Below are 25,122 nucleotides of genomic sequence, written 5' to 3'. Positions count from 1 at the left end.
TTTTCCAATTTAATAATTGAAATGATTTAAACTTTATTAGAAAGATAGTTTTAGTTTATCTGATGTTGCAATATTCCATCATGTGCATTATGCATGGCAGCTGTTGTATAGTGTAATAAATAGCTACAGAAATAAATACAGAAAAGGGTGCAAGTTATGATGTTTATGTGATAGTTGATTCCACAAATCCAATTTTGGGTTCAGTCCAATTAATGAACCCCCTCCCCCCATCACAAAAGTAGTAGTTTAGCAGAATGTTTGAGCTGCTCTCTTCCATTAAATGAATGTGAATAGGGACTACAGCCTGCCAAGCTCCAAAAAGCACCATAAAAGCCTCATAAAGTAGTCCATGCAACTTATTTAATATATTTTCTAGACTTCTGAAGCCACAGACTGAAAAGTCATTATTCACTGGAAATCTTGCTTGACAGCTGTGGTCACCATTCACTTACATTGCATGGGCAAGAACAGCTTGAACTCTTCTTGTGTTCCATGAAGAAAAGAAAGTCTTACTGGTTTTTCAAAAAAGACATCAGAGCGAGTAAATACTGACAGAATTTAAAGTCACCGTGAATATTGCAGTATTTATCGTAAATGATTAACCGTGCACGTCATTATTTTTCTTTAAAAATTCACTCGTAAAATTCTCTTCCCACTTGCAACAACATCGCTTTTCTTCTCTTCTCTTCGGCATGAGGATGGGACAACCTGTCACTCACGAGATCGCACAAATAGCAAATGACAACGCAATGATCAAATCATTTCCCGACTTGCAAAATCAAGTCCCGCCCTACTTTTTTTCTTGTTTGAGAAGTCGTTTCACTTGCATATACAACACAATAGGGAAGAAAAGACTATCGCAACTTCCGCGTTATGCCGACTTTAATACCAATCTCGAACTGAGCCTTAAGTCTGTCATTATTTTGAACTTTATTTTGACCAAAAATCAACTCGTGTTTAGAACGCTTTGCGTCATGGGCTGCGCTCCAACATATAGCGCAACTGCTCCTCTGATGAGCCGAGTTCAATTTCTGTCTCGAAGTCCTTTGCTGATCCCGTTTCCCCTCTCTCTGCCCTTGCTTTCCTGTCTGAACTGTCCAAATTCAATAAAGGCATAAAAGGCCAAAAGTATAACTTATAAAAAGAACAGCAGATGGCTTCACAGACAAAAATAGTTTGAACGTCACGGTCGTCTATTGGTTTCCTATGAACAATGATAACATCAGGACCAGTTGTCAGCTGCTTGATTTATACTCGGTCAGTCGAGACACTTTCTGGCTCAGTTCTCACTGATTGATGGAGACACAGGAGACTTTAAAGTGACACTATATTGGTTTTAATGTCAGAATTTTGTGCCACAAAAAAAAGGAGTCTTTTTTTTCTCAGGATAAGTTGTACTTTCAACTGACACAAAATGCTCTGGATTATAGTTTCAGTATATATGCAGAATGAGGTTGACTCACACTAGTCTGGGACACAGAAATCCATGTTGCCCACACATAGAGGTAACACTCGAGTTTAAGGAGGGTTATGTAAAGATCTCTATAATGTTTATGTAAGCTTTATATGACACTTGACTTTATTCTGCTAAAGGATTGAGTCCTTAATCGTGTGCCAATAGTTTAGCTTAACAAATTCAGTTGCAAAAAAAAAAACTAATTCACTTAACAAAAATCACAGTTGCAGTTTGATAAACTAAAGTTTTAGCAAATTGTGTTGCTTGTCAACTATAGTGCCCAATCAGTGGGTGGCTTTAATTTGAACTTACTTAAAGGAACACTCCGACTTTTTGGGACTTTAGCTTGTTCACAGTATCCCCCAGAGTTAGATAAGTCCATACATACCCTTTTCATTTCTGTGCGTTCTGTAAGTGTTATTTGACGCACCCACCGCTAGCCTAGCTTAGCACAACGACTGGATGTAAATGGATAATGGTAGCATACTAATCCCAATAAGTGACAAAATAATGCAAACATCTTCCTATTTACATGTTGTGATCTGTATAGTCACAGCGTGTACAAATAACAAGGCTATATGAGACAGAGACCATTTTTAAATGTATAAATACTGGGAACTATATTCTCACTAGGCGTAGGAGCAGGAGTAGGTTGGGATTAGTATGCTACCATTATCCATTTACATCCAGTCTTTGTGCTAAGCTAGGCTAGCGGTGGGTGCATCAAATAACACTTACAGAACGCACAGAAATGAAAAAGGTATGTATGGACTTATCTAACTCTGGGGGATACTGTGAATAAGCTAAAGTCCCAAAAAGTCGGAGTTTTCCTTTAAAGGGATAGTTCACCTAAAAATGATTCTGTCATATGTCATCATTTACTAACTCTCATGTCATTCCAAACCTATTTTTTTGGTTTCCAATTATATTTTAATATCATTCATGTGCAGCAAAAGAAATAAATGCAAACGGGTTTGGAACAACATGAGGGTGAGGAAATTATGAGAAATGGTGAGTGAATTTTCATTTTTGGGTTGACTATTCATTTAAAGTACTCAAGCATTCAAGCTAAACATTTGATTCGTATTACATTCATTGCAAATCTCACAACCAGTTCTGATTCTTCACTCTCCAAGTTCCTGGAGCATGATTCTGGCTCTGTCTAGTAGTATCCACTTCCCACTTTTTCTGTTCATTGCAGTAGCTGCTTCAAAACTAATCACCATCCTACATATGGTATGCTCTTGGCCTGAGGAATCGGCGAATGTTATCATGGATTTGACTGGCAGTAAACTGAGTTTTTTTTTTAGTTTTTGAACAAAATGCTAATAGAACCCAAGCCTCCAAGCCCATGCCCCAGATGAGATGTGTGTCTCAGAGCTGTTGTCGTGGCCTTTGTTTTGCCTGCCATGCAAATGGAACACTTACCCTTGAGCTGCGGAGAGGAGCTGCACACAAAAGCCCGCTGAGAAGAGAACACTTGCTCTTTCACGCCGTCGTGACTTGGTTTACTGTCTTCTGATTGGCTGTGTGCTCGCCCATCTCACAGCCCCCCTTCAGTAGGTTTCTTCTTGTCTTTCCACGAGTCAAGAACTATCTGGAAGCAGCTGTAATGCGAGAAGACTAGATCAGGTTGGAGATGACATGAGTTTAGAAGTGGTTTTGTGATAGCTACAACTTCACGTGAAATACCATGATTTCTCATCAAGATGTTTCTGCTTCAAGCAATCGAAATAAAGGTGTCTTTTTCATCTCCTTTTGATATCCTCCATCTATATCACTTGTTCTACCTGTTTTCACACCCTCCTTTTGTATCTTTAGTCATCCTACACCTGTGCTTATATACTATTACTAGCTGTCCTGGTTTCCTCATTGTTTCTTTCTAGTATTACTTTTATCTTCCTCTTGACTTTAGAAATAAACTAAGCCTTTTTTAATGCAGCCACTACATTTTGACAGAGTTATTTGTCTTGCTTTTGTAAATTTGTTTCTTTTCCCCAGTGCTGCCAAACATGAGAAATTGGGTTTATAAAGCATAATGTTGCAAGGAGGAATTCCTGTAAGCCACAGGATGCAATAGCACTGCACAAAAGTAGTAAACATTCAAGAAATACTAATTAATTCATTTATTTACTTCTTATCAGAGATCGCCATGGGCTGAGTTGGTCCACAATGATGCTGTATTGTTTTTTCCTAATACCCTTTCAAGGATTTTTACTGATAGGAACCGATGACATGGACGTCTCGCTGTACAATTAGTGTCAGTTCTTATTAAGCTTGTGTCCCCTGATTGCTCGCATGCAAGACGATGAGAGCTTTGCTTTTAAGCTGCAGCTATGGAAACATGTAGCTTTGTTCTTCCCTCATGGAAAATGTTCTGTAAAATTTTTGCCATTACATTTGAACTGTTTTGACGCAGTTCCCTCTTAAAGAGGCCGACTTCTAATCCCTGGCGCTCTATATCAGGTGTCATTTCAGCATATATACTTGAGTATTGCATGCGAAACAGTTTTATTTGTTTAGGTGCATGTGTCTGAAATTGCTATTTGCTTTACAGGTATTTAAGGTGATGTGTGTGTATAAAGCAGAGTATATTAAGACTGAAATAGTGTTTTCTTGCAAAACATACTCCAATAATCTTTGTTTTATTTACAGCTTCTGGAAATTATCTACAGTCTATAATACTGTTTTATACCAATAATGATTTGTTGTATAATTGAGTCATTCACACAACAAAAAAGTAAACAAAAATATGTATAGTTTCAAAGAAAGATTGACGTGAAAAAAAAGTGCATATAAGAGTACATTTTCATCAATGTTCAAATTTGGTTATTAATTTGTTTATTTATTCATATACTACACATATGTGGCATTTAATGTATCGGGAATAGTGAATGAGTGAGAAATTTCAGACACAGCATTTCATTAATATTTCAATTTATTTCTTATCTAAAAATGAGCATGAAATATTAACGTTATTCATTAGGCACTTGGTAACTGTTTTTTTGTTTCCGATTAGCACAACCTAATAAAAGAATCAGTTGTTTTTGAGAGACAGGTTGAGGAACCCAGTAAATTGTAGCATCCGTGGCCGCACGTTTTATGTTAGATAATGATCAATTGAAGCTGACTTTCATGTTGGCATATGTGTTATTCTATAATTGCCGGTACATTTGATGTCCAGAGTCATTTTTTTTGTTGTTGCTTTTTTCAAATGGTTGTATTTTTTTGTTACTCATTGTCATGGATCACAAGATGTTACAGACAATAATAATATTTTCTGTAAAAAGTGTCTGAAAATCATTAGTCACTGTATTATTTTATGATGGATCATCGTGTAATCAAAATATTTTATTTTACTTTTGGTAATATTTCATTTATTTTATTTATAAAAGCACTAAATAGTCATAAAAACGTGTCCATACATTTTGCGTTAATTCTGTTACCGTACTATACTTTGCCTTTAAATTGGTGGAATAATCTCCCACAACTATGTAAGATACAGGAAATGATGCCACTTTCCCTCACTGATAAGATTTGAAGCACTGAAATGTTTATGTGGTCTCTCTGAGAAAATATTTTAATCCAAAAAGTTCCTTACACCAATAGTTATTTTGTAAATCGTCTAAATTGTTACCACAATATCAAAAAGAAAACATAATGTATCACTGATCACACAGTGGGTTGTTTAAAAGTCTTTTATTCATGATTTCATTAGTGTTCTTAGCATTTATGCTAGCAAGTTGAGTTTTTTGGCTAAAAAGTTAAAAATGGTCAATTCTGTTACTGTCAAACTCTGGTACCAAGGTAGAATAATAATGTTGACAATATGCATATGTAATAGAATTGACAGTAACAGAGCTGAGAAACAATAGATATGTTTGTTTGTTTGTTTTTTCATTAAAAGTAAAAAAAGAAAGTAATTTGTGTTTGGCAAGCACTGAATTATTAAAATTTAATGTTTTCAATAAGATACAGGAAAGAATTTCTGTTTTCTTTAACTTTATGAAATGCAAAATGTATCTCCAGTTATAGAATCACTCATATATTCTTTGAGGTCTCTTTCTCTTCTTAGAATTAACAAAGGTCTGCATTTGTGTGGTTACACTGTTTTGTCCGTCACTTAGCTTTCATTCCATGTGGTCATGAATCATCCCCTCTTCTTTCCTCAAACTTGTCTTTATCTCCAGCTGGAATGGTTGGATAACAACATCCCGCAACAATTGGATTCGTCACCAGCGTACTTCTATAACTATGGCCATTAGCACTTCTGTGTTCAGTAACCATTTTGCATGAGAAACAAATGGTCTGAGCTATTCTCTGAGAAATTAAAGCATACACTAATATGCAAGTAGGTGGAGAGATAATAAGCCATATTAGTATAATATTCCTTTTTCCCAAGGGGCCTATTTCACACCATGTCACGACTGTAGACGTATACTAGAATTACAATGAATCTGAGCACATCCTCTCACAGTAAAACTTGTTTTTTTGTGTGGTTTTTTTTTTGTAGTTTAATTCAAATTTCATCTTTAAAAGCTGATATTACTTCTAAAACACTTTGAAAAAACCCCCGCCAGTTAATGGAACTGTAATTTTCCATTGGCCATAGGAGACAATAAAAATCAGGACATGCTTTTGTGCACTAGGGCACTAAACACACAGTCAAGCATTCCAGCTATTAAGTCAGTATTAATGGATTAAAAGCATTACATGCAGTGATTGAGCACTCATTCTCAATATTGCTTTAAAACCTAAGGGTCTTCACAAATACATAGACAAACAATTTTTTTCCTTGTTCTGATCATTATTATAACAACATCGACAACAAGGGGAAACTAGGGCATCTTCTAGTTTGAATATGCTCCAGTTAAGTTGAGCATTATATATTTTTCCCTTTGGGCGCATTTTATATTAAAGACTTTGACTAGCCACAACTAAGTTTTCATCAGATTTGTGATTCATGTTTATTGGCTCTGTTCCAAAACCTATTGAACTGCCTCATTGCTGCCTACATAGGAACTTAAGGAACCTCATAAGTGGCTGATTTGGAACATTCTACCTGTTAGTGTTTTTAGTAAATATATGCTATAATATGCTATATAAGAGGTAAATAAAATGGCAACACTTAACAATAAGGTTTCATTAGTTAACTACTTCATTTAACATAACCTAAGAATGAACAGTACTTCTACAGCATTTATTAATCTTAGTTAATGTTAATTTCATTATTAAAATCAAACGTTGTATTTGTTAACATTATTTAATGCACTATCAACTGACATGAACAAACAATTAACAGCTGGATTTTAACATTAACAAAGATTAATAAATACTGTAACAAATGTATTGCTCATTGTTAGTTCATGTTACTTAGTTAACAATTGAGACCTTATTGTAAAGTGTTACTTATAAAATGAACGTATTTATAATTTATATAAGTAACATTTATTTAATTGAAGCTGTGTTTAATGTTGGCATATATTCAGTGGCTTTAATAAAGAACACAAGCTAAATGCCGTTACCATCATGTTTCAACCATTTTCAATTCACCTTTTTCCATCACCTTTTTTTTTTAAAGTGAAAGTGTATTTATAACTGTTAATAGTTATATAACTGGCTGTTATAATTATATTGTTAATAACTGTAATATTAAGGCAAGGCAAGGCAAGTTTATTTCAAAGGAATTCAAAATAAAAGCAAGACAATTTAAACAGTTATAAAAGAAATTAAAAGAGATAAAAAAAATCTATTGGACGTCTCCAATAGACCCGATTTTTCCCTAAAATCGGACAGGAGGAGCTCTAGGACTGACTAACAGGGTAACCTCGGGTTCACTGCCTCATCAGTCCGCACCCATTTGAGTTCAGTTTAGAATAAAAAGGAGTAAAAGTAAAATACAGTGTAATCAGTCGGACGTTCATTGGGACAGTACTCATTCAGTAAATGCACAGGTAAACAGATGTGTTTGGAGTCTGGATTTGAATGTGACTACTGTAGGAGCACATCTGATCTCCTCTGGAAGGTGGTTCCTACGACTGGTATAGTAGCTAAAAGCGGACTCACCATGCTTAGAGTGAACCCTTTGTATTTCTATCTGATGCGATGCTAATGATCTGGGTGATCTGTTAGGTTTATATTTAGTGAGCATATCTGCAGTGTATTGAGATCCTAGGGCATTGAGTGATTTATATACCAGTATTAATACTTTAAAATCAATCCTAAATGTAACTGGGGGCCAATGTAAAGACCTGAATTATAGTTTAATTATAATTTCATTATATTAAATATAATATTCATAATTTATATTTGTAACTCATTAATGTTTTTCATTTTTTTATATTTCTATGATTATTTCAAGATTTTATAATACATTTAAATGCAGTCTAGGTAGTCGGCTCGGTTTGGATGTGGGGGTCTATGACCTGTGGATCCATCTTTTTTTTTCCAAGAATCTGATGAAAAACTCTGTGGTGGCTAGTTGAGCTCAATAACAAATGCACTGAGAGACAGAAACATAATCTTAATAATTACGCTGCCTACCTTTTGGAACAGCCCTCCTGTGCTGTTTTAAAAAAAATACTGTTGTGTTGAGGGATTAGATGCCTGTTTCTGCTGATAAGAGGGAGAATGAAACAACTGGAGTGATTATGAGAAAAGAACAACAGGTCTTTTTACCCTCCCCCCCCATCCCCATCGCTTGCAGAGTGTGCTTTGGGCATGCTCAGTGGAATCTCGCTTTAAACGCCTGTGTGCTTTTGTTGTCTGTGTCGCTCATCCTAGCGCCTGCAGAATGCCCCTCTCTCCACCTCCCTTTCTCTCTTTCTCCCTCCCCCCCTCCATCTCCTCTCCTCTTTCCTCTCACCGCACATTAGCCTGCCAACACCGCGGCGAGATGCGCGTGAAGAGGAGAGCTCCGGTGAACACCTGGTACTCCGGGCAACTCCAGAGCAGGGGTGTCTGTTTTGATCTTTTCCCTCTTCCCGTGCCCTGAAACCGACTCTTTCCCACATCTCACTGGACTTTCTCTCATCAGATCTGAGAGTAGGATCTCCCGGCTGGCTCAGAGACTCAACCAGAGGCAGAGCGATGCTGCGTTGATTAAGGATTTCAGACCCCTCTTTCTCCTCTCAGGCTCTCCGGGGAGCTCCCAGAGTCTGGACAGGTGAGTTCAGCATCTCTTTCGCTCTCGCTGTACTCTCGTCCGTCTGCAGTCACTCACTCCAAGTGTACTCACAGTATGATTCCCCTCTCCAGTGTTGCTAATATTATCCATCACCCCCCTGCTGTTTCCCACAGGTGTTCCTCAGTCATAGTGGCAGCTGCCTTTTCCCTTTTTTTAATGGCTTAATTGGATTCAAGGCTCAACCTTAGAGCACCGCTCCGATTCGACCACTCACTTTGCTCGCTCAATTACTCACTGGTGTCAGAGGCTTCACTCTAGCACTGCAGAGTGCATTATTATTAGTGCTATGAGTGGGTGTTTGCACGCTCAAAACTGTGCACAAGGAAGAAAAAAAAAAACAGGACACTGCCTTAATGTCACGTCTGACAGGATTATAGACCGCTGGGATGAGAAATACCACATAGAACCCCTAGGAGAATGTCAATTAGGGACAATTTTGATGTTTGCTTTTTTTGGAAGAATGAAGGTGTTGAAAGGGAAGAGTTCTCATATTTGTTTTCACATATCAACAACATTTTTGTGCACTCATGCCCTTAACATGTTCAGACAGTGTGCACTCGTGCCAGATGCTTTGACAAATGGAACAGATCTTTTTTCAGGCATTTATATGAATTGTTTTTGCACGTCATGGAGAGATCGATGAGTGATAAAGGTGCTACTCGTCTGTGATTACATACCTGCAGTTAACTCATATCAAAAATTCTTCAGAACAGTCTAAAGAATATTCTTTCACAAATTCTTCAGAATAGTCTAAATAATATTCTTTCACAAATATTTGATGCATCAAAACAACTATTACCTATGCTGTGCTTTTTTAAGGTGTGTTTTTTTTTTTTTAAATTAGGAAACTCTCAACAGCTACTATAAATTCATTGTCTGGGTTTACTGTTATTCTTGGCTCAGAATTAATTGATTTCCTGCAGGATTTCATTGTACTATAAGAACATTGAGGATATCCTTGACAACTAGACCATGTTGATATGGAGTGAGAGACAGTCTGGCTATCATTTTTAATAAAATTGTCTGCAACGGTTTAAGCGATATTAGTTTTGAGGTTGACAATTAATGGCTTGAAATTAATCTGTCAGATTTTATTTTTTATAAATTCTTTTAAAGGAATGCAATTTGTGCCTGTGAAATGCTCAACAAAACTGTATTTATTTAATCAAAACTACTATAAAAATGGTCATGTTGTGAAATATTATTACAATTTAAAATAATCTGTTTAAATATAGCAGCCAGTCTTCAGTTTCACACGATCCTTCAGAAATCATTCTAATATGCAGATTTGCTGATCAAAAAACATTTCTTATGTCAATGTTGAAAACAGTTTTGCTGATTAATATTTTTGTAGAAACTGTGATATGTTTTTTTGGAAATCTTTGATTAATAGAAAGTTCAAAAGAACAGCATTTGAAATTATTTTGTAACATTATAAATGTCGGCCACTTTTAATCAACTTAATGCATCCTTTCTGAATGAAAAATAAACATTTATAAAAAAAAAAAAATAAAAAAACACGTACAGAGGCTGACCCCAAACTTTTGAACGAGTGCAGATATCAGAAAGGTTCATTTAGATGTTACATATTTGCCTTTTTCTTTTAAAAATAAAATATACCTGTGCATCAGTATGCAGTTATTTTGCAGGTAGCTTTTGCTTGAGCTGAAGCATTAATGACTATCCAGTGGCCATCTGTCCCTGAGGCACTACTGACTCAGATCTTAGTCATAAATTACATACCGAAACACATGCTAAGAATTTATTTCGAGTGCAGACTCTTAACAACACTGATGCAACAGGCATCACACCTAAATGTGTTTTGTCTGTTCTCTTTCCCTTCTCGACTCCACAGGAACTTCTCCATTACTATGACACAACAGATGCAGAACCTGCAGCTGACGCAGAATAAGAAGGGGGCGGGTCCCGCCTCCCCCAGCGCTGCCAAGCGTCTCTACCGCAACCTCTCGGAGAAGTTCAAAGGGAGCCACTCCTCCTTCGAAGATGCCTACTTTTTTGGCAGATCCGACCGTATCCGCAAAGTATCTGTGAGTATTTTGGATGGTTTTTTTTTTTTTAAATTGCAAATAACATTCAGCTTGAAGAACCCGAATGCGTATTATCAATAATTTAAATTTGTCTTTAAGTATAAAGCTAACATTAGCCGACATTTACATTTATATATTGTAGAATAAATTGTTGTTAACATTCACTTGACCTTACACATGACATGTTTTGAGCTGGAATGACATTTCGGTTGCTCGTGAGACCGTCAGCGCCGTGCCGTGCTCTCAGAACTTCCACAAATGTCACTGATTATATACAGCTAGATCTAGCAATCATCTTGTTAACTAAAGTGCCCGATTACATCCCTCACCCTTGCTGCCTCTGTATGTTTTCACACATGGATCAAACTCACAACTGAAGAGGAGAAGCTCTTATTATTATAATGTGTCGTTTTTGCCTAATATTTGCTTAAACAATCCCCATTTCATTTTTTACCTCTACTGAATTCTTTAAGGAACTAGAAATGTCTGTGTCCACCCTCTGGTGGATGCCTTGTAACAGATCTGTGCTGGTAATGGAAAGGTTGTAGGTCAAACCCATGAGCAGTTAAACACAGACAATCTGTGCCCTTGTTTTATGTTGTCTGTGCTGATTGTAGTGTGATTGTAGTGTGTGTGTGTGTGTGTGTGTGTGTGTGTGTGTGTGTGTGTGTGTTTCAACACTTTCTCCCAGTTAATAGTGGTATGCAGAAACATAGCTTGATTCTCCTGAAAACCATAAACACGGTTATGTAGTGCATTGCAAAAAAACTTTTGTTCGAGTTTCCTAATCAGTCTGTTTAATTGACTAAGAGACAGACAGGGGAGAATTCAAAATCTATTTGTAAAAGCAAATTCAGTGTCAAATGATCGATCGCCAGCAATATGCTGATTTGGTGCTCAAGAAACGTTCCATATTATTAATAATTGTTGAAAACAGCTGTGCTGCTTAATATTTTGTCGAAACCATGATACAGTTTTTCATGATTCTTTGACAAATAGAAAGTTTAAAAGAACAGCATTTATTTGAAATGGAATTTTTTTTGTAACAATGTAAAAGTATTTGCTGTCACTTTCTCCTCACAGAACGTTCAGAGCAGTGAGGCTCTGTTCGAGGCTGTTGAACAGCAGGACCTGGATGCTGTGCAGATCCTGCTGTTTCAGTACACAGCTGATGAACTGGACCTCAACACCCCTAACAGTGAAGGTCTGACACCTCTGGACATCTCTATCATGACCAACAACGTTCCCATAGCCAAGCTGTTGCTCAAAGCTGGAGGGAAGGAGAGCCCTCACTGTGAGTATGCATATTTACTAATGACAAGCTTTAAACAGCCAATTCCCTCGCTGTGTCTAAATAGCTTCTTGTGTCTGAAGTGTTTCCTTATTAAGGAGGCATTAAACGATTCTTCAAGTTTCAAGTTGGATTGGAGTAAATCTGTTAATCTAGTCCTTCACAAAAATGTGACATGGTAAATGCCAAAGTTAGTGCACGTATTGTCCTCACCACACATTTTGATGAAAACAAAACATCTATATATATATATATATACAGTATATATATAATGTGTTTGTATACTGTATATATGATATATTAGTTGTAACGATTATGCTTTGTTTTGCCTGTCTGTCTTGTCCTCTGACCTACTTTTCTAATTTGTTCCCTTGTTAGCCTTATTCAGTTCACCTGTTGTCCAATTAACTAACTCATTACTTCTCTTTGTTTGGTCCATGCTTATAAGCCCTCAGTTCTCCTTTAGTCTATTTAGTTCTCGTTTGTAGTAGTGTGGTTTTCTCCTGCATTTATTTGTGATTAAAATCTGTCTCCTGGAATTATTCTTCGTCTTGAGATTTTTATATACCACATTACGTAACAGAATGAAATGAACCGATCAACATGGATTCACCTGCTGTGCTGCTGCTTTGCTTGGAGCCTCGAGGCCACACATGTGGATTCCAGACTGCTTCCTGTGCGCTTTTTATTTGACCAGTTTGAACTAGCGCACAAAGGCTCGCCTGCCCGGTGTAGGTCCTCGAGGATCATTTGCCAAGTTCGTTGAGTGGGTGTTGATGAACTGCGGTTCAGCTTACACCATTGGCCCCGCTGAGGATGACAACGTTACCAGCCCCACTCCGAACACACAGCCAGAGACCAGCCATCCACCAGCAGCGAACAACTGCACAGAGACGTTAGTGCTCACCGCAGACTGTGGGGACCGGCCTGCCACAATGTACGAGCCCGAACCAGAGATGAGGTCGGAAGGGGTCATCGCCCCGGAGCCCGTACCACAAACATTGTCTGACCAGGTCTGTGAACCGGCAACATCGTGCATAGCAGAGGGAGCATTAGTGGAGATTGATGGCTTGGAGTGAAGCCCCACCCACAACCCCACCGCAGTGGATGCTATGGTTAGAATCTCTGGTGGTTATTTGAAGGAATTAATGGACAGTTTCGTGGAGGATTTAATGTACTGGTATGGGGAGGTAAAACCTAATGTCCATGTACAGTATATCCTGTATCTGCAACGTGCCTTATATCTCCAGCGCCCCCTGTTTATTCTGAATGCCCGCCAAACCTCCCTCTCCCACCTCTGCTGGTATCCTTCAGCCTCTCTGCATCTTCTTCAACATCTTGTGTTGTTCTGCTTTAGTGCTTCAGGCTACTAGCTCCACCCGGCCCAGAGGATCCCCAGGCTCCACCTCCAGCCTCTGTGCCCACCGCTCCACCGCGGCCTGTCGACACATCGGCTCAACCTCAGCCCTTCCCTCTCTCGGCTCCACCGGAAACCATCAGCCATGCAGCTCCACCGGGCTCCCTTGTCCCTCCGGCCACGCCTTTGTCATACATTGCCCTGCCTGCACCTTTTGCTCCGTCTGGCTGCGTCTTCCCCCTGGCTCTGCCTCTGTCCTCTGGTTCACCGGTTGTACCTCGGACGCTCGTCACCGCGTTTCCACCTCTAGTGCAACCAGCTTTGTGTGGGCTCTTCGGCTTATCGTCTTCACCTGGGTCTCCATCGTGGCTGCATCTCCGTCAGCCGTCCCCAGGATGCATTCCATCAAGTCATCTCCACCATGGCTCTTCCTGCCTTCAACTTGTCTTGGCTGGTCCCTGGCTAAACATCTGGCTCATCCTGCTCCTGGCTTCCACATGGCTCCTCACACCATCCACTACTCCTTGGACTAAGTTGTTTATCCTGGACTCTTTTTGTTTTTCTTCAGTTCTTCACCCTCCTCCAGAGCCCCCACCATCCCTCCCTCCTCAGTTGGACTGTGTTGTATGGACGCGCCTTTTCAAGAGGGGGCGTACTGTAACGAGTATGCTTTGTTTTTGTCTTGTCCTTTGACCTAGTTTCTAGTTTGTTTCCTTGTTAGCCTTATTCAATTCACCTGTTGTCCAGTTAAAACTCATTAGTTCACTTCTTTTGGTCCAAGCTTATAAGCCCCTAGTTTCTGTCCTTTCTCGTTTGTAGTAGTGTGGTTTTCTCCTGCGTTTATCCTGATTCCTGGGAATTTTTTATTAAAGTCTGTCTCCTGGAACTATTCCTCATCGTGAGGGTCTCCATATACCACGTTACGTAACATTAATAATGTACAATTCAGTTAATATCATTTTATACTACAGGGCTGTTGAATGCTTGAATCTGATTGGTTGTCGAATGTTCTAAGGTGTACAATTATTTTCAGGGAAATGGACAGCTAAAGTACTTCCAGGGAGGTCTTGACAGCATTACATGTCCATATCACTTCGCCAAATGATTTCAGTTATTTCAAAGGTCCTTAAAGCCTACAACAGCAAAAGGATCAAAACCCACTAAGACACTGACCAAGCAAATAAATATTGTCAACAATAGGATAAAAACGACAAATTATTTCCAATGTGTTATATGCGGGAATCATAGACTCTCTCTCTCTCTCTCTCTCTCTCTCTCTCTCTCTCTCTCTCTCTCTCTCTCTCTCTCTCTCTCTCTCTCTCTCTCTCTCTCTCTCTCTCTCTCTCTTCAGTTATCTCTCTCTCTCTCTCTTCAGTTATCTCTCTCTCTCTCTCAGCGCTGTGTTGTCAGCGCTGCTCTGACCATTTAATCAGAAAAATAGTTTAGCAACTTAATAGCTACATGATATTTCTCACTGGTAATAATGGCTTTGTTCTTGAAGCAGATAAACTTAGTTTCGCTATTAGTAGAGTTCGCAATTAGTTCGCTATTGTACTGTCGAACATGTTGACAGACGCACACTTGCTCAGGTAATTCACACATGCTTAATCTCTCTCTCTCTCTCTCTCTCTCTCTCTCTCTCTCTCTCTCTCTCTCTCTCTCTCTCTCTCGCTCTGCATTAGTCTGCTATCAATGGCTCACGCCTCTGTTATTAGCTCTAAAATGACGTTTTGGAATTAGCAACGAAGGCGTTAAGATGCGTAAGAAATTTGTCACAAAAGCGTTTTAAGGACAAAAAACAGATAAATGTCTTGAAATACAACATCTGAACAATGTCTTGAGGCGTGATAACCGTAGTATAAGCGGAATAATTGACTTCATTATTGACATAATTTCATCACTCATTCCTTACATATATTTTTGTTTTATTATTTATGTGCCAAAATGTTTATGTTGTACTTTTTTTTTTTTAAACAATGTTTCACAGAAACATTTATTTCACATATAGATTTTACAGTTGTAGCAGTAACTGTAATGGTGGTATTTTGGCTGAAACTATGGTTGCTAATATTGACATTTTGCTACTTCTTTTGACTTGAGTTACTTATATGTGTTTTGCTTATCATCCCGTCTTCATCCCTAAGGAATAAAAGTGCATTCTATGTGGCTACTTCACCATCAAAAGGTTTTTCTTGCGTCACTCCCTTCTGTTTAGCTGTGGCAACCAAAAGCAGATGCTCTGTAATTGGACAAGCTGTTTAGAATGAAGCTGACGATAAACAGACAGCCAGTGTGAGTGTTTGACACTTTGCTTTAGGGGCTCAAGTAATAATCGCCTTTAGGTACAAATACTAGAATAAACTTTTCCATGAAAGCTGCCATAAGCACTCATAATTCTGCTTTAAACATCTAATGACATCTGTCGTAACCACTAATGAGTTAAAATATTGCGTTCGTTGTGTAATATTTTGGAAATAACATTGTAGAGTGTCACATACTGTATAATGAAATGATCATTGACGTCACTCAGGCAATTTGCATTTTTTTAAGCATACCAAACTATTTTTGGGACAAGCTGAGTGTGGTTATCAGGTTTTAATGCAATATCTGCACCCATTGCCCTTGGATTAATCAATAGCATATTCAGTCCCTGAGTCTTTGGCAACAGTAGAACAGGTGTTTCTTACCTTGAACACCATGGAGAAAAAAAGTCCCTCCAGTCCAGAGCACTCAGACAACATTCGGCTTTTTCATGATTGCACTGAGACCAAACAGGGAGCACTGTACTGCAGTCGGAGCGGGGCCGGGGTGGGGTAGACAGCACACGGCATCCCTCAGAAAAATCTTAACAAGGTTTGTCATTTAATAGTTTAACTTTTCCAATGATGCATGTAACGGGGGGCAATTATACTAAGTGATTTATTGTACCCAGGCTGCAGTTAAATTTCAAAACATTTCATCGTGGCACAATCCAATCCTTGTAAACAAACAGAAAATAAACATTGCCGTATTTTCCCCTCCTGGGCTTTAGGCATTATATTTATGTCAGCCCAGAAGTGCCAAGTAAATCAATCAGCCAGACGCCTGACAGTTTGGAGGTCCGAAAGAAGGCTTAAGTTAAAGCATGTTTATGGGCAGGGCTGGGGCCCGTAATGCCTAAATTTAGGGCCGTCCCAGAGCCCTGACAATGCCAACTGTGTGTGACAGCGCAATATCGGCCGACTCGCCCATTAATTTATAGTCTGTTCAATTAACCACACATAGCAGCCAGATGTCAATCTTCAGAGCGCAGGAAATTGCACCTCAAGACTGCTAATATGGCTACCTTTTCCACTGCGCCGTGGACCCCCGTGTAAGAGCGGCTAGGTTAGGCCCCCTTTTTTTTCGAGTTGACAACACATACTTTATCATCTCCCCCGGAGAGCTCCCGTCTCCAGAGGCTCGGGCTGGGCCAGTGAAAGAGGGTTTCTTCAGCCATGTATTTATTTGTTTATTTTGCTGTCATGGTCTTTGACTAAGGCTCTGAAAGAAAATGCAGCTGTATTCACGGCCTACGAGTAGGACTGGTCAGGCAGTATTCATTTTACCATGACAAATCTATACGGCCAAACACAGTCCTGTGTGTTCCAGACGACCGTCGAGTACATACATCCACACCTCTCCCCTCCACCACACACGGCTGACTTCATCTGCCGCTATGCTGACACAAGCAGTGTGAGCTTGGAGATTTAATGGTAGTGTAATGGGCTTCCTGTCATTTCAATCATGACTTTTATTTTTGGTTTAAGTAAGTTTGAGATACATTTGATCAGTCTGTTACTGCTGTCTTTTTTCACAGTGCAGTTTAGATCGTAAACAGTTTTGTAGATGAATGTGCTTGAGGCCTATAAAAGTAGGCAGTTGCGCACTGTAATACTTGTAACAGATATTTTTCATACAGTATTAACTGATGTAGTCATATTTGCTTGATCTTGTTTTTTTCAGTTATAGAGAGCAGTATTACATTTCCTCTGAATTAAAAATCCCATTCAATGTCTCCATAGATTTCTTAAATAAAATATAAACCCTTCAAGACAAAGCTACCATTAATTCAGAGGTTGTTGAATGATGATACACTACCCTTCAAAAAAGTAACAAAATATATTTCTCTTACAAAGAAATGCTGTTCTTTTGAACTTTCTTTTCATCTAAGAATCCTGATAAAAATGTATCACAGTTTCCACAAAAAATGTTAAGGAGCACAACTATGGAAGTAAAATAATGACAAATGTTTTTTAAGCAAAAAAAACGTGTTGAATTGCTCTAATAAAAAAAAAAATGCATTGCGTTAACCGTGCTTGCATTTTAATGCATTGTATTTTTAGGGCTTGCATTTTTATGGGCTGAAATTTAACATGGTTAAATATTTAAGCTGTGAATATTTCAATTCAAATTCACACACATTTTCATTTTTAAAAATTCAATAATCCATATTCACCTTTCAGATTTCACTTCCAAAATGTTCATTCTGTTTAAAATACAACCTATAATATTCGACAGGCAATTTTCAGTCCATTTTATTTCGCCCAACAAATTCGCTTCCACAAATTCAGTGGTTCAAATTCGACAGCAAATTCTAAAATATTAAATCAAATATTAAAATAAATATGAGCTCATGCGGTAGTCAAAAATAGCAATAATTACACTATTATTAATTATGACTGTTTATTTTGTTAAATATCAACAATCTAAAAGGTGTGCATTATGCCTGACACCTACATGAACACTTAACAGTTGGTTTTATGACTTAAAATTTAAGTTTTAAATTCAAATTTTTGAGAATTTAAGTAATTCTCTTCAAATGCTATTGAGGTTAGAAACCTGTATACCAATGTCGTATGTAACTTTAGAGACGGTCCCTTAACTTGCAAATATCAAACGTTCAATGTCAAGTCTGCCAGTATTTCACTGGGAAACGCTTAGCGTAAAACTTTGCGCGTTACGTTCATATTCTGAGTCTGCTTGCCTGTAGCATATATTGTATAGCCTACATCCCCAATAAGGTGCAAGTTTGATCTTTTATATCACTGTAAGCTATTAGTCCATTAAGCTACATTAAATCCTGACGGCAGGGGAATCCTGGAGAATGACGTATTAAGGGAACCCCCAGTTCAGTATAAAGTTAAGGAAACTAAACAACCGAGAGAAATATATGTCTACTACCTCAGATTTAACGTTTGATCTGTACGTCAGCATCGGGGAATAACGTTATAATCTCGTTCACGGTAGAGAAAGCTACTTACATGTGCAAAACTAACTGTGAAGACTTAAATGTAAACACAGCTTTTATGTCTTTATCAGCTTTTCCATATATAGCTACTACTGGCACTGATAAACATCACACATACTGACCGCTTGCTCCATTTCTGTAAATCGGTTTTTATGAATGAATGACTCTCTCACCTGTTTCTCTGGTCTTCGTCAACAGCCGTTTGCACCTCCTGCTGGCGAGGTCGACTAACAGCTATGGAGATTATTAATCGGTAATTTACTGCTATTCCTGCCGTTCCCAGAAGTCAAATCTCGAATTTGCTGTCGAATTTGAACCACAGAATTTGTGGAAGCGAATTTGTAAGGCAAAATAAAATGGACTGAAAATTTCCTGTCGAATACTATAGGTTTTATTTTAAACAGAATGAACATTTTGGAAGTGAAATCTGAAAGGTGAATATGAATTATTGAATTTTTAATAATGAAAATATGTGTCAAATGTTTTGAAATGAAAAATTCACAGCTTAAATATTCAACCATGTTGAATTTCAGTCCATACAAATGCAAGCCCTAAAATACAACGCATTAAAATGCAAGTACGGGTAATGCAATGACTATTTTTTCAATTAGTGCAATTCAACATGTCATTGTCATTATTTTACTTCCATACACAACAGCTTTCAGCATTGATAAAAGTAAGAAATGTTAATTGAATAAAGGCTTTAAAAATGAATTTAAGTACATAATCTAGTAACTTCTTTCAAAATGTTTGCTTCCAATTGAAGTTTGTAATGTTGTGATTCGTCTCTGAACTGTTGGGTTTGGTTCAAGGCAACTCTTTTGTGAAGAATATGTTTTACTTATGATAGTGGAAATGAACAGAAAAATTTCTTTCAGAACTAAGGGTGCTGTAAAAGTGGGGCGACCAGTGTTGTGCTCCAACTTGAATGTGTCATTAATTTTCATTTCATAACCTAGAGCCTTTTTATTTTCTACACGAAACCAGTTTGAAATAAGACATTGTGACTTTACACTTCACCTTTAAACGGAAATGCAAGGTTATCCTCTAGCTAAAAATTTAAATAAAAATCACACTGATCAGAATAAATGAAAAGTCTCATTAACAGACCTCTCTGTGTTGTGTTTCAGTTGTCAGTTTGGAAAGCAGAGATGCCCATCTCTCAGCGCTGGTGCAGGAAGCCCAAAGGAGAGCCAGCGAACTGTCCACCCAGGTGATGAGAGAGAGTCTCAGCCTGGAGACATCTGAAAAGGAAAAACAGCTCAAAGCTTGGGAGTGGAGATGCAAACTCTACAAGCGCATGCGCACAGGATTCGAGCATGCACGTAAGTTTCTTCCAGTGCCTAACATTTAAAAAAAAAGGTCATTCATATGCTATGCTACAATGAAATACTCATTGAACTGGTCTTTTATTTTCAAACGGTCCTGTCTAATCTATCAGCATCTCAACTGAAAGGTCATCGATTCCCATATCGGCCCAACCTGTTCACTTTATTAGAATGATAAGACTCTGCAAACAAGGCGCTATGATTATTTGGTCCACAGATATTAATCTCAGGTTGATTGTCCTGAAATGACTCTTGAGCTGCAAACACACACAATAGTGTCCCTCTCACTCTCCTGTCATATTGATTACTTGTTATATCAGGCGAGTTTTGTTGGCTTCTCTTTGTAAACAACCTCAAGTGAAGGCAGCCGTGATAAATCAGCGATGTTTTGCCGCAGACGCTCTTATAGATTGCAGAGAGACTCTCACAGGTATCTATGAAAAGGATTTCAGGAAACACAAGGGCACATTAGCTGTGCTGTGCTTTGAACAAAATGAAGGTGCTAACAAGGATATTGAGGCACATAAGACCTGCAAGTACATATAAATGGAAGTAAAAAGGACAGTGGTCAACCAAATGACAGCTATAGATTCATGTCTGTAGGTTTATTCAATTTGTGTAAACCCTGAATATATACAATATATACAACATATATACAATATATACAGCCCAAGACCTTGAGTGCCTTGTTATCCAGTACAAATATCTAGACATTCTAATAAAGATTAAGATGAATTTAATTGAGAAACAAAATTACGATATGACGTCAAAATGAATTTTTTCTTACCCCATTAAAAGATACATTTTCTTGTGATAAGCATAAACTTACTTTATTGTAGGCAAAAACTCACTCAAAATTTTGACAAATTTTACAGAAAACAATACTTAATATTGAATGCCATTTTGCTTCTTAAGTAAATATATCTTGATTTATGAATGTGTAGATATCTGTACTGGAAAACAAGACAAAAATACTGAGTGAATGTGAGGTCACATTACATTTCGACACAATTTTTCATGCAAAAAAGGTCTGTTGTCTATTATCAATAGTGTAGCAATGTATGAAGCACAGCTCACACAGAAGTCACTTCCAGATAGTTTCAGAGAGTACCGCCCCAAAAACGTGCCATTGATTGAGCTGGTGTTGCTGAGTCGGGATGGTTGAGATGCTCAAACAAAGCTTTTGATGTTCGCGCAATTTACACTTTTTTATTTAATTATCAACGGTACATGTTAAATGTATTATTTGCCAGCGAGATGCTTTGTGACCTTTGACCTGGCTCTTTCAGGGCCACCGGAGGCTCCGTTGACGGTGCGTCTGAGTGTGACCGGCAGCACATCTCTCACTGTTAGCTTTCAGGAACCTGCCAGCATGAACTCAGCTGTGGTGACCAAATACAAAGGTCAGTGCAGACTTAATGTGCATTTGTCTGTATTACATACACATACACCTTGAGAAAGGTGTTTTATTTTATAGATATTTCTCAGGTTTTTATTTATTTATTACATTTTGTTATTATCCATAGGAACAACACAAAAAAATACACCACAATTACACATTTCCCAGACCAAATAATTAGTTAAATTAAATAAATTAAATAAAACAAATTAGTTACAGTAATTAGTACAGTGTTTTAAAAACACATCAGGGTTCGTTCACAGTCATCATTTAACATTTAAACTGTATAAAAGGGGTTGAGAAGGGATGTTTTTATTATTTTTATAAGCAATTACACAACAAGTTTCAATAGATGATAAAACAGGTGATCAAGTCATATTTAGTTTTTCTGTAACATCATCATGGTCCTATTTGGTTTCTTTAGATTCCACTCATTTATTGATGTTCTCTGCTTTTAATTCTGTATAATGTGTGATGACGTGCATTGCAGTTGAATGGAGCTGTCTGAAGGACTTCTCTTTATTAGCCGGAGAGCTGATCCTTGAGAATCTGCAGTCCCTAAAATTCACAATTACCGGTCTCACCACGGTAAGCTGAAATCACTGTGCAGCCTGTGGACTAGACATTGTTATATTCTGAGAAAGCATTTTCTCCTTGTAGTCTTTAACGTGAATCAAAGTGTCTATCTCTGGTTCACAGGCTGCAAAAATTAGAAAAAATAAAGAAAAAATTATCTTTAAATATTTGTTATATATTTGTATGTAAGCCTCATATACTTTCTTTTAGATACATTTAACAATTATTATAAATAAATAAAAAACACAATGAAGTATACAGTATACATTGTAAATACAGTAGTGGCCAAAAGTGATATGCAGCCAAGGAAAATTGACACTTTTTTTTTTTTACTAGGCTGTCTTACAAAGAAATTATGCACAAGCAAAGACAAGAGAGAAATATAAATAGCTGATTATGTTGTAGTCAGTGTATGCTTTTTCCTGTGAGCTTTTTGTATTTCTATGCACTTTTTTAATGCTAAAATTAATTTAATGCCTTTTTTGCCAAGTCATTTTGTCAGATAAATACCTTAAGCAAGTTTAGCGTTTTGTTCTTCCCTCATATTTAAAATATTTTAAAAATATAAAACATTTTTCTCATATTTTGATGGTTTAATCGAACGTAGTGTCATTAAAAACAAATATTCGCTCCAGATATCACTTTTTGTGGTCTTAAATTGTACTATTCTGTGCCATTTTATAGTATAAATAGTGTTATAGTATAAATAGTAAATAGTGTTTTCATAATGAAATTTCACTTACGTAGAATGTGGGACACTTAAAGCAGTCAATGAGCTTTCCTTATGTAATGAAAGGCGAGGGACTATTAGACTTTGATGCTGGATGACAATGGCTGGCTGGATGATGCTTCTTAAATTCGTACTCTATGCAGTAGAGTACATAGTGCATAGTGTGTAGTACGTCATTTGTGACACAACTTTAAACTTTATACTTGACTTGGACTATGCATCTGAGACTTGTGAACATGTCTGCTGTGAATTATGAGTTATGTCCACAGAATTTCACTGGTAGTACAGCTTACTGATATTGTGTAGTAAAACTTGTCCTGGGGAACACTTGATTTTTAAGATGTTTTTCTCGTTTGTTACAGGGTAGACAGTACTATGTTCAAGTGTCCGCCTGCAATATGAAGGGCTGGGGTCCGGCACAACTCTCTCAACCTCCCTCTGCTGTTCCTTCCAGTAAGTTCTGCAAAGCAGCCACAGTTGCAAATCAGCACAAAAAATGTTAATCTCCAAACAACCAAAAAAAAAAAAAAAATAATAATACTACAGCTCCAAACAATATTGCACCCTTTAGCTTTGCTTTTAATTCACATATCATGTTGTTAAAAGGAGAGAAAATTGTATTGAGTGCATATAGCCAACATCCTTGGAGGAAGGACTGTGCTATTATTTAACAATCACGATTTCCACTCACCCTTCCGCCTTTGATATTCTCTTTGAGAATCTGGCCTTGAGTTTCCTCTTTCAAATGAGCGCTGCAAAGAAAAAACATCTTTGTCATCCGAGGTCACTAGTTTGCATCAGTAACAAATCCAGCATTATTCCCAGTACAGACGCAGAGAACTGTCAGGGTGATATTTTATTTAAAACTTTTTTTTTTCAGTCTGTCCTTTCTATTTTGAACAGCTTCTTTTTTGAAAAACCTCTTTAATACAATGCACCCTCTCTCGGTAATGTGTCGCTATTCTGCAAGTGCCCTTACAACAACATTTCACGTAGTTGTGGATGATTTTAGTCAAATTTAGTTCTAAATACACAGGACTTCTGTCGACTAGCATTATCATATAAGCTTTTTATTGTTTAATTTCTAGAGCGTCACAATGCTGAAACTGAGTTTTGTGTGATATCTCTCAATGTTAGACTGGAAGGATTGCGATGGGAGAGAGAGCAGGAGGAGAGGTCACATCGAGGCTATGGAGAGACTGTTACAGCAGGTTCGAGCCACACACCAGCACTACTGCTGTGGAGGTACACACACACACACACAAACACAGGGCTCCACAGGTCTATCCAAATGAATTTTAGCATATTCAAGTTTGCTTTTTTGTTCTTCTTGGTCAAGAGTGGCATTCGGCAAGATGTTCTTCTTATGCTTTGCATTTGAATGTTTTTTCCTCCTTTCATCACGTCATCTTGCAAGTCTTTGACAGTAAATAGAGAGTTTTTCTCAGTTGCTCTGATCAAACATTTTATTCCCCTTAATGCTATTGTGCTTTTTCTTCAACACCCTCAAAGGTTTTCTGGTACAACAAATGTTAAACTTTTGAATAAGGCTGCCAGCTGTGTCTCTGGGAACTTTTAGTGTTTTGGAAATCTTTTTGTAGCCATAGACTTCCTAATGTCATAAAACAATTTGTTCTCTATAGCTTTGGTGTGAGCTCAGACTGTGTAACAGCACAAGCTAATTCAGTTTTGTTACAGAGCGTCCAAAGGCTTAATTGTGTTTTAACAAAATTTTGTACCAAACCATACAAATAAGTTACCTCCTACCTGCTTTCAGAACAATATAAATGCAGTAGTTAGTCGCCTTCGCCTTGGTACTTTTAATAACATCCTGCTTACATGACTTATGGCCTTGCATACAACCCACAATTTAATATTAATTCATAATTAACATCTCTAAAATGAATTAAGTTGGATAGTGATAGCTTCAATTGATAGCTTCAGTTGTAAGCTATTGTAATCATCTGCTCCGCATCCAACACGAGCTGCAGAGTCGCACACAGTGCGGCGGGGATCTTGTGATGAGACTAAGGCGAGATAATGACTGACAGGACCATGATCATTTTGCAACAGATTCTAAGCGTCTGATAAATGTCTTATCTTGTAGAATGCGTGCTCAGCACCGTTGCTTCCTATACACAAAGTATGCGTGATCGTGATTTCAAAAGCTAAAGTAAAACACAAGCTCCCTGATGACTTACTTGAGCACCAAATCAGCACCATATCAGAGGAGCATCTGAAACTGAAGGCTTGAACAATGCGGTCAAATTAGGCTACATACGATAGCCTGTCTCCCAATATCAAACCTATCTTAGGCTGGGCTGTGTAGTTATAACCACCTCTTAGCTCTGGTCTCTATTTTGGTCTCCGTTTGCACTTTGAATATTGAGAGAGTACGTTGATTATTGTTTATTTTTGTTATTTATACTGTTTTTATTTCTATGTTCAATTTGTGGAAAGTAGTTCAATTAGGAGGCCACAC

General features: G+C 37.7%; 1 protein-coding gene across 2 annotated transcripts in view; it reads left to right on the top strand.

The window, feature by feature from the left end:
* Window positions 1-25,122, top strand: part of ankfn1a (ankyrin repeat and fibronectin type III domain containing 1a) — an 83,279-nt gene that overhangs the window by 37,405 nt on the left and 20,752 nt on the right. For both annotated transcript variants that reach the window (XM_081392559.1, XM_081392560.1), the window contains 8 exons: window positions 8,493-8,621; window positions 10,498-10,690; window positions 11,774-11,984; window positions 19,738-19,932; window positions 21,225-21,338; window positions 21,825-21,922; window positions 23,003-23,093; window positions 23,778-23,885. In XM_081392559.1, coding sequence (XP_081248685.1) covers window positions 8,493-8,621; window positions 10,498-10,690; window positions 11,774-11,984; window positions 19,738-19,932; window positions 21,225-21,338; window positions 21,825-21,922; window positions 23,003-23,093; window positions 23,778-23,885 — 1,139 coding nt within the window. The remainder of the gene's footprint in view (window positions 1-8,492; window positions 8,622-10,497; window positions 10,691-11,773; window positions 11,985-19,737; window positions 19,933-21,224; window positions 21,339-21,824; window positions 21,923-23,002; window positions 23,094-23,777; window positions 23,886-25,122) is intronic.

The sequence above is a fragment of the Scardinius erythrophthalmus genome (assembly GCF_964197995.2).
Source record: "Scardinius erythrophthalmus genome assembly, chromosome: 18".
Classification (NCBI taxonomy): domain Eukaryota; kingdom Metazoa; phylum Chordata; class Actinopteri; order Cypriniformes; family Leuciscidae; genus Scardinius; species Scardinius erythrophthalmus.
This window is presented reverse-complemented; position numbering and strand designations above follow the sequence as displayed.